This window comes from Calliopsis andreniformis, chromosome 1 (assembly GCF_051401765.1).
Source record: "Calliopsis andreniformis isolate RMS-2024a chromosome 1, iyCalAndr_principal, whole genome shotgun sequence".
NCBI lineage: Eukaryota > Metazoa > Arthropoda > Insecta > Hymenoptera > Andrenidae > Calliopsis > Calliopsis andreniformis.
This window is the reverse complement of record NC_135062.1, coordinates 10,710,946-10,721,457: the sequence shown is the minus strand read 5'-3', so window position 1 is coordinate 10,721,457 and position 10,512 is coordinate 10,710,946. Positions and strand designations below refer to the sequence as shown.

The following is a 10,512-nucleotide window of genomic DNA, read 5'->3' as shown; positions in this document are numbered from 1 at the left end:
TTGTGTGTGCAATATTAATACTTCTACAAATCTTACAAAATGTAGAAAATACTGCACTATGTACTCGTATTTGAAACTTGTATTTTCTTGTGTTTTTTTAAAATATTTCATTCGAACGTATTAAAATAAATAATATATTTTTTATAATACTGAGTATTGAAGAAACTGAATGAATTATTAAATGAACAAGAAATAGTCTTATTTTTTGAATTCACACATTAAAAATGTATTTAATGATTATTTATCAAATAATTAAATAACAGTTACATCACACAGTGTTAAGGAATGCCTGAAGGAATTATATAACTAATAGAATCAGCAAATTCTCCCCATGCTACCCTTTGCGTTTGAAATGTAATAATCCATGCTAGAAGGGCAACTGACCAAATAATTGCTCCTATGGCAGAAAATATCACATCTGAAAATTCATTTTAATCAAAATATTAAACTGTAAAACAATTTCAGATTTATATTAATATAATTATTTGAAGTTTCATTCAAATATGTATTTACGAATTTAGAATATTACTTAGGAAATATCGAAAATATTTAGATCTGCTTCTAAACAATTTAACGAAAAGCTGAAGTTCTCAAAATGTAATCAAAATTCATTTTGAACTTTTACAATTATACTACTTAAAAAGAAAAATATAAATTCAATATAGAAAACAAAGAATCTTAAACTTACATCTTCTGATTTGCTTTTGTTCTTCATATTCTGGTACAACAAAAGCTTCTTTGGCAAACCAAACAGCATTCACAGCCCAAACAAATGGTAGAAGTGCAAACCCAGCTATAAAGCAAACAAAATACTTGTACATTTTTGTATAAATCATCAAAACCTAATATAAAATTATCACTCACCTCGAAAATACCATTTACAAAGATATAATTTTTTGTCATTGGGAATTTTTGACAAGTCCATGATACAATAATAACAATCTCAAATTTGTAACCTATATTATTCGTTTAACTAATTCAACACTTATATAGTAGTACTTTCTCATGTATAACAAGCATGTGTTAAGATACGTTTAAAAAATCAATTAAGACCTTAACAGAAATAAGAAAATAATACGGAAAACACATTTACTATGTGTCAAACCCAAACCTATGATTGCTAAGCTCCGTCTCGATATTATTGTTACTCTCATTTCCGAAAGATGGAGTGATGGCATGTTTGAAAAAAGGCAATTTAGGCTATAAAGTCCTTAAAATAAAGAAATAATTCTTGTTTCTCTCAAGCAAGAGAAATTATAGTTAAGTTCGGAAAAATTAGAACAAAATATAATATGGAACAATTACTTTCTCGTAGAGCTCTTATTACGTGATATCCGAGTATTCAAAATATTCATTTGTAACCTCTAAAACTTGGATTCAAAATTCGAATATTCAAGTACTCAACTGAGTACTCAAGTATTTAAATTTGAATTTTCTTTGTTTACTAAAATATAACATTTTTTTGTTTAGATTAAAATTGATACGATTCGAAATTATAAAGAATGCAAAAATGAATAAATATATTAAGATTTTGAGTCCAAGCTTATAACGAGAATCGAATATCTGAATCCAAGCCAAGCAAGTGTCCAATACTCGGTTTACTCGAATCCCTTACTAACATACCGAACATATCGATCATTTAAATTTGGCGCGAAAATGTAGCTCATTCGCAACGAAGTTAAGCACAGAAACGAATACCTCGATGCAGCTACAAATAACATAACATGAAGTTCGCTACACAAACGAAATCATCCCGCGCCCTCTAAAGAAACATCCCAGAACTAACCCCAGCGCCACAGCCGAGCCTATTTGAGCATTTTCACCCCTCAAAGCGACATTACTGATCGGCAGTGGTGGGAGGTGATCACGTGACCCATAAACTTGCCGCCCCGCTAGTCGCACGAGTATCCGTGGCCAGCCATTTTGATTAGTAACATGGCGTCAGCGGAGATTAATATGGCGTCCTCGGACATAATAACCGAAGTGGAGATTCAACCAGATATCCAGGAGGTTGAAATTGAAACGATACCGGTGGAAATACCCTGCGAGACCGTGGAGACAACCATCGAGGGGGAGGATGGTCAGCCGATGATCGCCCTACAGCCACTTCCAGAGCCAGGACGCGAGGAAATCATTCTACAGACGCAAGAGGAAATCGTCGGCAGTGATCCGCTGAGCGTGTACGATCAGATCCCGGTGCCAGAGAACGATATTTATGTCGAGTCGAGCCCCGGTCCATCGAGGAAGGGTCCCAAAAAGGCCAGAAAGGGCGGCGCGTCTCGTTTCAGGACAACGGACCATACGATTTTCGGGGAAATGGGCTCGGAGACGAAGGCTAGGAAGTGGGAGCAGAAGCAAGTGCAGATCAAGACGCTCGAGGGTGAATTCTCGGTGACGATGTGGGCGTCGGGGACCGATGACGGTAAGCTCTACATTCCTTTTCTAACCTACGTTCTAACGTGTACGAATGTACCGAGCCGAGCGGGATCCTCGGTCGAGGAGACTATTGCGGGCAGCGATCTCCACGCACACTGTGTCGGTACGCACTTCCGGTCGACTCGAATCAATACGATAGTTTACTTGCGGGCTCGTCGATCAAATTCGAGGGAACGCTCCCGTGATTCTTTGTTGTCGGCGATTTCGTTGACAGTTTGCGTTGTTTGTTTTGATCGAGGGAACGCCATTATGCTGCCAGGGGGCAGCCATATTTTGAAAATGGCTTCTTTTACGTGCGAGATCTGTCCCCTTGAATGATAATGGCGGAGATGCATTCATGCTAGCGACGAGCGAGAGCTCCGGGGCTCGTCTTATCTTTGTTTCGATTAACACGACGCTTCCTGCTGTTCTTTTGTGCTTTTTTCCTCAATTTCATTAGTTTCCCTATGCTTTCGCCGAAGAAAATCGTATTTGGCCCTTCGTTCGGGGAGAAAAATCGATCGAAAGATTTATTGCTCGTAGTATGATATACGTTTCGACTTCTTACGTCACTGGCTGCGAAATCTATGTTTTTTTTCGAGCGCCGCGGAGATTCGTAATGCTTTGAAAGAGTTTGATTTCGATTTTTTTTTCACTTAAATATAAGTTCCGAATTTTGATTTCCGAGACGCAGTATGCATGGAATATTAACGAAAAATAGATTTAAGGTGTAAATACAGAAATACATATATAAATCTCCTGTATCTTCTTTTTATATCCCGATAACACAAACAAAGAATTGAATTTATGGAGAGAATATATCAAAGTCTAAATTTTTTTACAATGTACTTAGAGGAATTTTTTAAGATGAAAGTTTGCTTCTAACGTTTAAAAAAATTAAAAGTTCAATTTTGTATAATGAAATTCATGCATTTTCTATTATAAATATTTCTTGTGGTAATATGAATTTTAATTATATTTTGTATTAACTTTTGAAATTTAAATACTCAGTTAAGTTTATATAAGTATACATGTATAGAGACAAAATAAATACATAAATATATTATATTTTTTTACTCAAAACGAAGTTTATTTATTTACAAATATAAAAAGACATTAACTTATTTGTTAAACATTTTGACCTATGAATTGTTATGAAAATTTTTTTTAAATTAAAAACAAATATCTACATTGTTGCATGATGAAAATGATTACTATTAAGTATAAATAAAATTTACGTATCCAAGAATAAATACGGTAGCTTTTGTTTGGGACTGCTTGTTTGTTATTGTTAAAGGGAGTGTCCTATTAGCTCCTCACCTGGTGGATGTTCCAGATGAAGGCTCAAATCCAGAGCCTGATCCAGACTACACAGAATACATGACTGGTAAATCCAATGCCAAATTCAATCACTCTGGAAGCTCCATTTCTGATGGAATGCCAGGTTTAGACCTTTCGGATCCGAAACAGCTGGCAGAATTTGCTAGGCCTGGTCACAAATTGAAAGTGCGCAAACCACCTGTTTTAGACGGTGTTGAACGCACTATAGCTTGTCCTCATAAAGGATGCACAAAAATGTTTAGAGATAACAGTGCGATGCGCAAGCATCTGCACACCCATGGACCAAGAGTACATGTATGCGCAGAATGTGGGAAAGCTTTTGTTGAAAGTTCTAAATTGAAGAGGCATCAGTTGGTCCATACAGGAGAGAAACCTTTTCAATGTACATTCGAAGGCTGTGGCAAGAGGTTTAGTCTTGACTTCAATCTTCGCACTCATGTTAGAATTCATACTGGAGACAGACCTTACGTTTGCCCATTCGATGGATGCAGCAAAAAGTTTGCACAATCAACGAATTTAAAGTCACACATACTAACACATGCAAAGGCTAAGTAAGTATATGTATATATTTCATTTTACAGTTATTATTCAATGGTGAACAAGAATTATTATTTAATCACGTATAATTATTAACTTACAGATCGCGTAACGCTATCGGGAGACAAGTACAACAAATTCAACTTCAACAACCTCAGTTTGTACAAGTTGAGGTTGCAGATGTGGATAATCAACAGTTCATTGTTTACGCCGATTAGCCCCCCTAAACAATGATCTCATATCCTACTAAACTTATTATGGAATATCGTAATCATTAATTAGTAACCTAAACAGTGTAAATATTTTCACAATACAAGTGATGCGGGCAGGACATTACTAAAGCTGTTAGTTATCTTAAGAGATGAAATTAATTAATCAATTTATACCTCTGTGCTTAGACGCGAAGTAAATGGATACCGTAAGCACTATACTACCACAAAAATAAAGTAAAACTATGCTAAAGAAGATGATGGATCTTCTGAGACATATAAAGGTAGAATACGTTGCGCACTGCTCAATCTTGTGTCTGAGTAAACTAAATGAAACGTAGTGCGCTCTCATGATACAACTGTATATATTTATACGCAAAGTAAAATATTGTATACAGTATATTTTGGAGAAATTCTGATGAGAATAAACTACAAGATACGTCTTTTCCGTCGGACTCGAGTGTATCACTTTAATATACTTTTTACACTATATGATGGCAATTGTTAATAGTCATTGGAAAGAAAAAGGAAAAGAACATTAATGCGTTTATTGTGTATTATAGTTTAATGTCCGCAAAATATGATACATTTATTCCTGTAAAATTATTAAGATGTTTTTAAGTATCGTCTATTGAGGTAGATCGTGAAAGCGTTGTAAGATCAAATGGATGCGTGTTTAATATTGTCGACAATGGAGAAAAAGAAAAAAAAAATTATTAATTCGAAAGATGTACGTTGACATAATATATTTTATCCGTGATATTCACGAATACATTGTGATGTATACACATACATCGATGCAATGACGTTAACGAAGTTGTTAAGAAATTCATGTCATTTCGAAGTAAGAAGCAATAGTTTATAGATAGATTTATATTATCGACTGTATTAAATGGCGATTGCGTGCATCCCATTATATCGTTATTCATTAATATTCGCATATCACGATTTTATACATGCAGCTACAACGTTAAAAACATGCCTACAATTCGATTTATATATTAATTCCAATTATTTATAAATGAATTTGGATAATTTATTTAAAATGTTTAAAGCAGATTGTTTCAAAAAACTTTACAGCTACATCTCAAGTACATAGCTGTATTTATTTAACAAAGACAAAGCAGTTTTGTTTTTCAAGAAAATGTAGATCAATACACAAAGAATTGTATAAAAGTATAATTTGAATTTCTGTCCTATTAAATAAGTTTTGGTTTGTTTTTTCTTTTTTAATATTCCAGTAATATTTCGTGTTTTCTATGTATAAGGACTATAAACATTTTAAATTAATCATTTGAGTTTGTAATAAAATATAGATATAAATTTTATCAGTGTATAAATTTGGCCTACATAATCAGAGATGGATGCTTGTGAAAAGAAGTTTGAGGAGTTTTTGTAGTTTTAATGCCTGGTGGAAAAAGCAGACGACTACTTTGGTATTAGTCTGCTAATAAATATTTTTATCTATACTTATGTTATGAGCATTCAGCATAATTTTTTGCACACTATAATGATTATTTTTTGCTGGGAGTAAGATTATATATACATCTGTATGTATGTATAAACTTTTTGTCAAGTGTACGATGTGCTAGTATTACATATTGTTACAGAAGTTTATATCCATGTATTTAAAAAATAACGAGACATGACTTCCTAATTTTTTTATTTTTATTTTTATTATACATGCAAAATTTCTTTTATATTGTGATGACTTTTGCATAATCATAATGTTCATACATAAATATTCATTAATGCACTGAAAATTATAACAATTCGCTTAATGTTTAAAGTATACTTATTTAGGGACATAGCAATTTATACAAGTTTGAGTGAATACAATGAAAATTATTTCTGTTTATGTTAACATGTGTCATATTCAGAAAATGGTGTTTTTGCTACCTTTTATTAATTCAAGAATTTTCAACCCTTCGATTGTAACATAAGAAAATTACGTATATTAAGTTCCCCTTTTTTCAAGTTCGTACATCATACTTTTCTTTCAGTTTCATGCAAATTAATATTTATGAAAAGACGTAAACGTTTTCAAAATACTTTTCTTTTTTTGACAAAACAGTCAAAGGGTCAACTCAATTTGCATTATTTTATTATGAAGAATTATTACAACTTGAAATTAAAATTAATACCTCCCCGATCGTCCATCTCTTCCTTTATCATCTCTACCTTTTCGACGATCTTTAGATCTGGATCTTCTATCACGAGAACGTGATCTTCGCTTGCGATCACGACCACGAGATCGTGAACGTGATCTCGATCGACCTTTACCGCCTTTCTTTCGACTATATAAATAACGTCTTAATTCCCGTGAAATTGGCTTTAAATGCATGAAGTTACAGAATCCTGAACGTGTACACTCTCTAAAACATAAAATATTGGATTTAATAAAAATAATTATGTTATTATTTGAGTCTTGGCAGTAACATTTAATTGGAAAAGGGAACCAACATGACAATAAATGAATAATTACATAAATAACCTCTACAAAAAATAAAATTCAAAATAAATACATACCCCATTTCATATTGGCGGCAGCAGGCTTCCCTGAAATCTGTAACTGGTGAAAGTTCTGCATATACTGGTCTTCCACCAAACCACCTATTGTTTAAATCATTTACAGCTCTCTCTGCGTCTTCTTCTCTTCGAAATTTGATGTAGACATTTCCCACTAAATGATCCCCAAGATTATCACAAACATTCATTTCTTCTATTTCACCATATTTATCTTCGCATTCAACAAAGACATCCTCGAAAAAGTTATCATAGTGCTCTTGCATTTCTTCATCAGATACATTTGCGACCACTATGTAATAATATTTATATGGTTAGAAAAATTATGATGAACAATTATTGTTTTATTTATGTTACATTTGATTATACTTACAGTGAGATCCATCTGCACTTTTAGCTGAATTCTGAGGATTTACATATAAGTTTTGTAATAAGCAAGTCTGAAACAAATACAATTTACTTTACATTAGTTTGACAATGTATTAATTAAATAACATGATTGAAAAATATTAATATAATTGATAATTCCTAAGTAATGCTAATTATTAAAACAAACTTATAAATGTACATAAGTATAAACAGTCTTTAAGTTAGTAAAGTCATAATTTTGTGGTGAGTTTAAAGATATTCGAAAGACTTGAAAGACCAAGGAAAATACTTTTACCTGACTGAAAGTTGGTTTGTTGTGAATTCGTGAACATCGATCTCCATGTCGGCAGGCACCGATTTTAAAATAAAATGAACAATTTACTCTGTAAAAATACAAGGAAGTGTACAGAAGTGTCTGGCATAGAAAATTGAAAGAAACGCCGATTAAATATATATTCAACTTACTTATCCTTTTCTGTACCGAAAATTGACGCCAAATACTCTGCCATTATTCAGTGTTTGTTGGTATCTTGAAACTAAGATACTGTACCCCTAAAAATGCGTAAAGAGTCACTTTGGCACAACATACACAACGTTTTGCGTGCGACTCCGTTTTCAAAATGGCGAACGCGGTATTATAAAACACTAGCTTAATAAGTTGGAGTCTCGTGTTTAAGATTCAGGGTTCTATCTCTAGAGGGCATTCAGTCTTGTTTTGTAAAATTATGAATCGTTTACTTGAAAACTTGTGGTGTTGTGATTAAAGCAGATGGTGCTGTGATTCAGAAGAAAGATTCCTACTTTGTTACGAAAAATCATTAAGACAATATGACTTCGTCGAGTTGCACAGATAAAGTCAAATATATTTATCAGTTACCGTTTTTTGAACGATCAGAACTCTGCAAAATTCTTAATCAAAATGACAAGTGGGAAGAACTTGCTGGTAAGTTTTAAAAACATCATCACTTATTTTAATGAAGACTTAATCTATTGAATTTTACACGTTTGCTTGTATTTTAAACCATGATTTTTGTTTAGGAACATGGATGGAGTATGATGTTTTGACAATACAAAGTTTACGAAAAGAAAAAAATCCTACTGATGAATTGTTAACACTGTGGGGTCATCACAATCATACAATATTAGAATTGTTTGTTTTGTTATCCAGAATGCAACATTACCAATCTATGGTACCATTAAAGCCATTTGTGGAAGCAAAATTTCATAAATTGCTTTATAATGGGGAGGGTAATCTCCAAAGGGTATTAGGAAAACGATTAAGTAAAAACACTAAAGACTTAAAGATAGGTACACAAAATTTTAATCAAGTTATCCCACCAGTGCCAAATGTACCAAAAATAGTTATAGAAGAAAATACCAAGGAAGAATCTCACAAAATATTGAATCGACCTATGCAACCTATTCAAATTGGAATTAGTCCCAGTAATTCGAATAATGTACTTGTTGCTTCCTTGGCAGCAGCTTTATCTCCTTCATTACAGCAGGTGCCAAGCAATAGAAAAAGAAACAATGATGCTACACTTCCTTGTACAGAAGCAACTTTGCCACATACTTCTTATGCAGAATTGTCCACAGCTACAAATGAGTGGAATAAACATAATATATTAGGGAAAGGTGGTTTTGGAATTGTATATAGAGGTAATCTGAAATGCTAAAAATAAATGAATTTGTTGTAAATATCCTATTACACTGATTAAATTCATTTTATTATAACAGGTACATGGAAAAATACAGATGTAGCTATCAAAAAGATAGAAAAACGGGGAGCAGATTCAGATGAAAGTTATGTGCTTCAGCTTCAGCAGTCACTTAGAGAAATAAAGATTTTGAACTCTTGTCCACATGAAAATATTTTATCATTATATGCATATAGTTTGGATGGCAGAGCACCTTGTCTTGTATATCAACTTATGAAAAATGGATCTTTGGAAGACAGATTACTGTTAAAGCAAAAAGTTCAACCATTAACTTGGATACAGCGCCATGAGATTGCTAAAGGAACTGCACGTGGTTTGCAATATTTGCACACAATAGGAGAAAAGCCATTGATACATGGTGATATAAAAAGTGCTAATATTCTACTTGACAATAATTTTGAACCCAGAATTGGTGATTTTGGTTTGGCAAGGGAGGGCCCTGAGAGGGATTTCATGAAAGTTAGTATTTTGTTTAAAACATGTAGTTTTGATCAAACTTCAGTCAAACATTTATTCATTGTTTATTGTAATTTTTCTAGGTGAGTAAAATTCATGGAACTAGGCCATATCTTCCAGAAGAATTTTTGCATGGACGAAAATTGTCTACAAAGGTGGATACTTATAGTTATGGTATAGTATTATTTGAATTAGCTACAGGTTTGTCTGCTTATGATGACTCCAGGCTAGAAAATAAATTTTTAAAAGATTTTATCGACAGTTGGGAAGAGAAAGATCTTCATTTGCTAAGAGACAGAAAAGCAGGTGAGAAAGACAAGCAGGTTTATAATAATTTAATAGTTTTGGGAAAATGGTGTGCTAATCGTATGGCACAAAATAGGCCTGAAATGGATTATGTGTTCAAGAAATTGAATGATCTATAATTTTGTAGTGCCTTTATTTTGCATTTGCTGATTGCATAAAGTATCATATTTTGTGATATATGCATTTAGAAAGTTGTATATAATGTATATTTGAAAAATATGTAAAAATAATTTTTTTAATTGTAATGTACTTTGTAGACATGTTGCTATGTATGTGTTATGATAAAAAACATTGATTCCTAGGGAATCTTTAACAGCAATATTGTTCAATGCATGGCTTATAGTAGATTCATATTTTATTTGTATGATGATTCTAAGTTAGAAAGAATTTTGTAACACATTCTTTATAATAGATTTTATTTCATTTTATTGCACTTGTTTTATCCATACAGGTATTCATTACGTATATGTGTTTTCATGTATAATTTGTATATAATACAAATCTTATAAATAAACATTGAAATTATTAAATAATGAACATACAGTATTTCCCTTAAACCATGTATATTTAAGTGAAAGTAAAAAATTATGCTACTACATTTTTTATCTCTAAAAAGATAGGAGTAGTTAATAATA

At 32.5% G+C, this 10,512-nt stretch overlaps 4 protein-coding genes across 5 annotated transcripts; 2 read left to right on the top strand and 2 right to left on the bottom strand.

Moving 5' to 3' along the window:
• Positions 1–83: 83 nt before the first annotated feature.
• Positions 84–1,975, bottom strand: Pen-2 (presenilin enhancer, gamma-secretase subunit). The gene is made up of 3 exons (XM_076377534.1): positions 865–1,975; positions 689–793; positions 84–418 (listed from the first exon to the last, which is right to left on the bottom strand). The coding sequence occupies exons 1-3, from the start codon at positions 923–925 to the stop codon at positions 279–281; spliced, it is 306 nt and encodes a 101-aa protein (XP_076233649.1). The 5' UTR covers positions 926–1,975; the 3' UTR covers positions 84–278.
• On the top strand, positions 1,936–5,415 carry LOC143178686 (transcription factor YY2). Of its 2 annotated transcripts, none has more exons than XM_076377463.1 (3): positions 1,936–2,422; positions 3,752–4,307; positions 4,397–5,415. In XM_076377463.1, exons 1-3 carry the CDS (start codon positions 1,936–1,938, stop codon positions 4,509–4,511), a joined length of 1,158 nt encoding a protein of 385 aa, XP_076233578.1. In that variant the 3' UTR covers positions 4,512–5,415. The 2 variants fall into 2 exon arrangements, with proteins under 2 accessions (XP_076233578.1, XP_076233569.1); XM_076377454.1 differs by having other exon boundaries at positions 3,713–4,307.
• A 396-nt stretch (positions 5,416–5,811) lies between these two features.
• Positions 5,812–8,006, bottom strand: U2af38 (U2 small nuclear riboprotein auxiliary factor 38). Its single transcript, XM_076377524.1, has 5 exons — positions 7,863–8,006; positions 7,693–7,780; positions 7,402–7,468; positions 7,032–7,320; positions 5,812–6,877 (listed from the first exon to the last, which is right to left on the bottom strand). The coding sequence occupies exons 1-5, from the start codon at positions 7,904–7,906 to the stop codon at positions 6,640–6,642; spliced, it is 726 nt and encodes a 241-aa protein (XP_076233639.1). The 5' UTR covers positions 7,907–8,006; the 3' UTR covers positions 5,812–6,639.
• A 161-nt stretch (positions 8,007–8,167) lies between these two features.
• Positions 8,168–10,451, top strand: Pll (serine/threonine-protein kinase pelle). Its single transcript, XM_076377426.1, has 4 exons — positions 8,168–8,340; positions 8,436–9,056; positions 9,135–9,574; positions 9,655–10,451. The coding sequence occupies exons 1-4, from the start codon at positions 8,226–8,228 to the stop codon at positions 9,994–9,996; spliced, it is 1,518 nt and encodes a 505-aa protein (XP_076233541.1). The 5' UTR covers positions 8,168–8,225; the 3' UTR covers positions 9,997–10,451.
• The last annotated feature ends 61 nt before the right edge of the window (positions 10,452–10,512 follow it).

Coding starts and splice junctions, on each gene's coding strand:
- Pll (XM_076377426.1), top strand. CDS start 8,226: ATGACTTCGTCGAGTTGCACAGATAAAGTCAAATATATTTATCAGTTA. Junction 9,057..9,134: donor TTTTGGAATTGTATATAGAG/GTAATCTGAAAT, acceptor TTATTATAACAG/GTACATGGAAAAATACAGAT. Junction 9,575..9,654: donor CTGAGAGGGATTTCATGAAA/GTTAGTATTTTG, acceptor TAATTTTTCTAG/GTGAGTAAAATTCATGGAAC.
- Pen-2 (XM_076377534.1), bottom strand. CDS start 925: ATGGACTTGTCAAAAATTCCCAATGACAAAAAATTATATCTTTGTAAA. Junction 794..864: donor TTGTAAATGGTATTTTCGAG/GTGAGTGATAAT, acceptor TTTGCTTTATAG/CTGGGTTTGCACTTCTACCA. Junction 419..688: donor ACAAAAGCAAATCAGAAGAT/GTAAGTTTAAGA, acceptor ATGAATTTTCAG/ATGTGATATTTTCTGCCATA.
- U2af38 (XM_076377524.1), bottom strand. CDS start 7,906: ATGGCAGAGTATTTGGCGTCAATTTTCGGTACAGAAAAGGATAA. Junction 7,321..7,401: donor AAGTGCAGATGGATCTCACT/GTAAGTATAATC, acceptor ATTATTACATAG/TGGTCGCAAATGTATCTGAT. Junction 6,878..7,031: donor TGCCGCCAATATGAAATGGG/GTATGTATTTAT, acceptor TTTATGTTTTAG/AGAGTGTACACGTTCAGGAT.
- LOC143178686 (XM_076377454.1), top strand. CDS start 1,936: ATGGCGTCAGCGGAGATTAATATGGCGTCCTCGGACATAATAACCGAA. Junction 2,423..3,712: donor GGCGTCGGGGACCGATGACG/GTAAGCTCTACA, acceptor TTATTGTTAAAG/GGAGTGTCCTATTAGCTCCT. Junction 4,308..4,396: donor CTAACACATGCAAAGGCTAA/GTAAGTATATGT, acceptor ATTAACTTACAG/ATCGCGTAACGCTATCGGGA.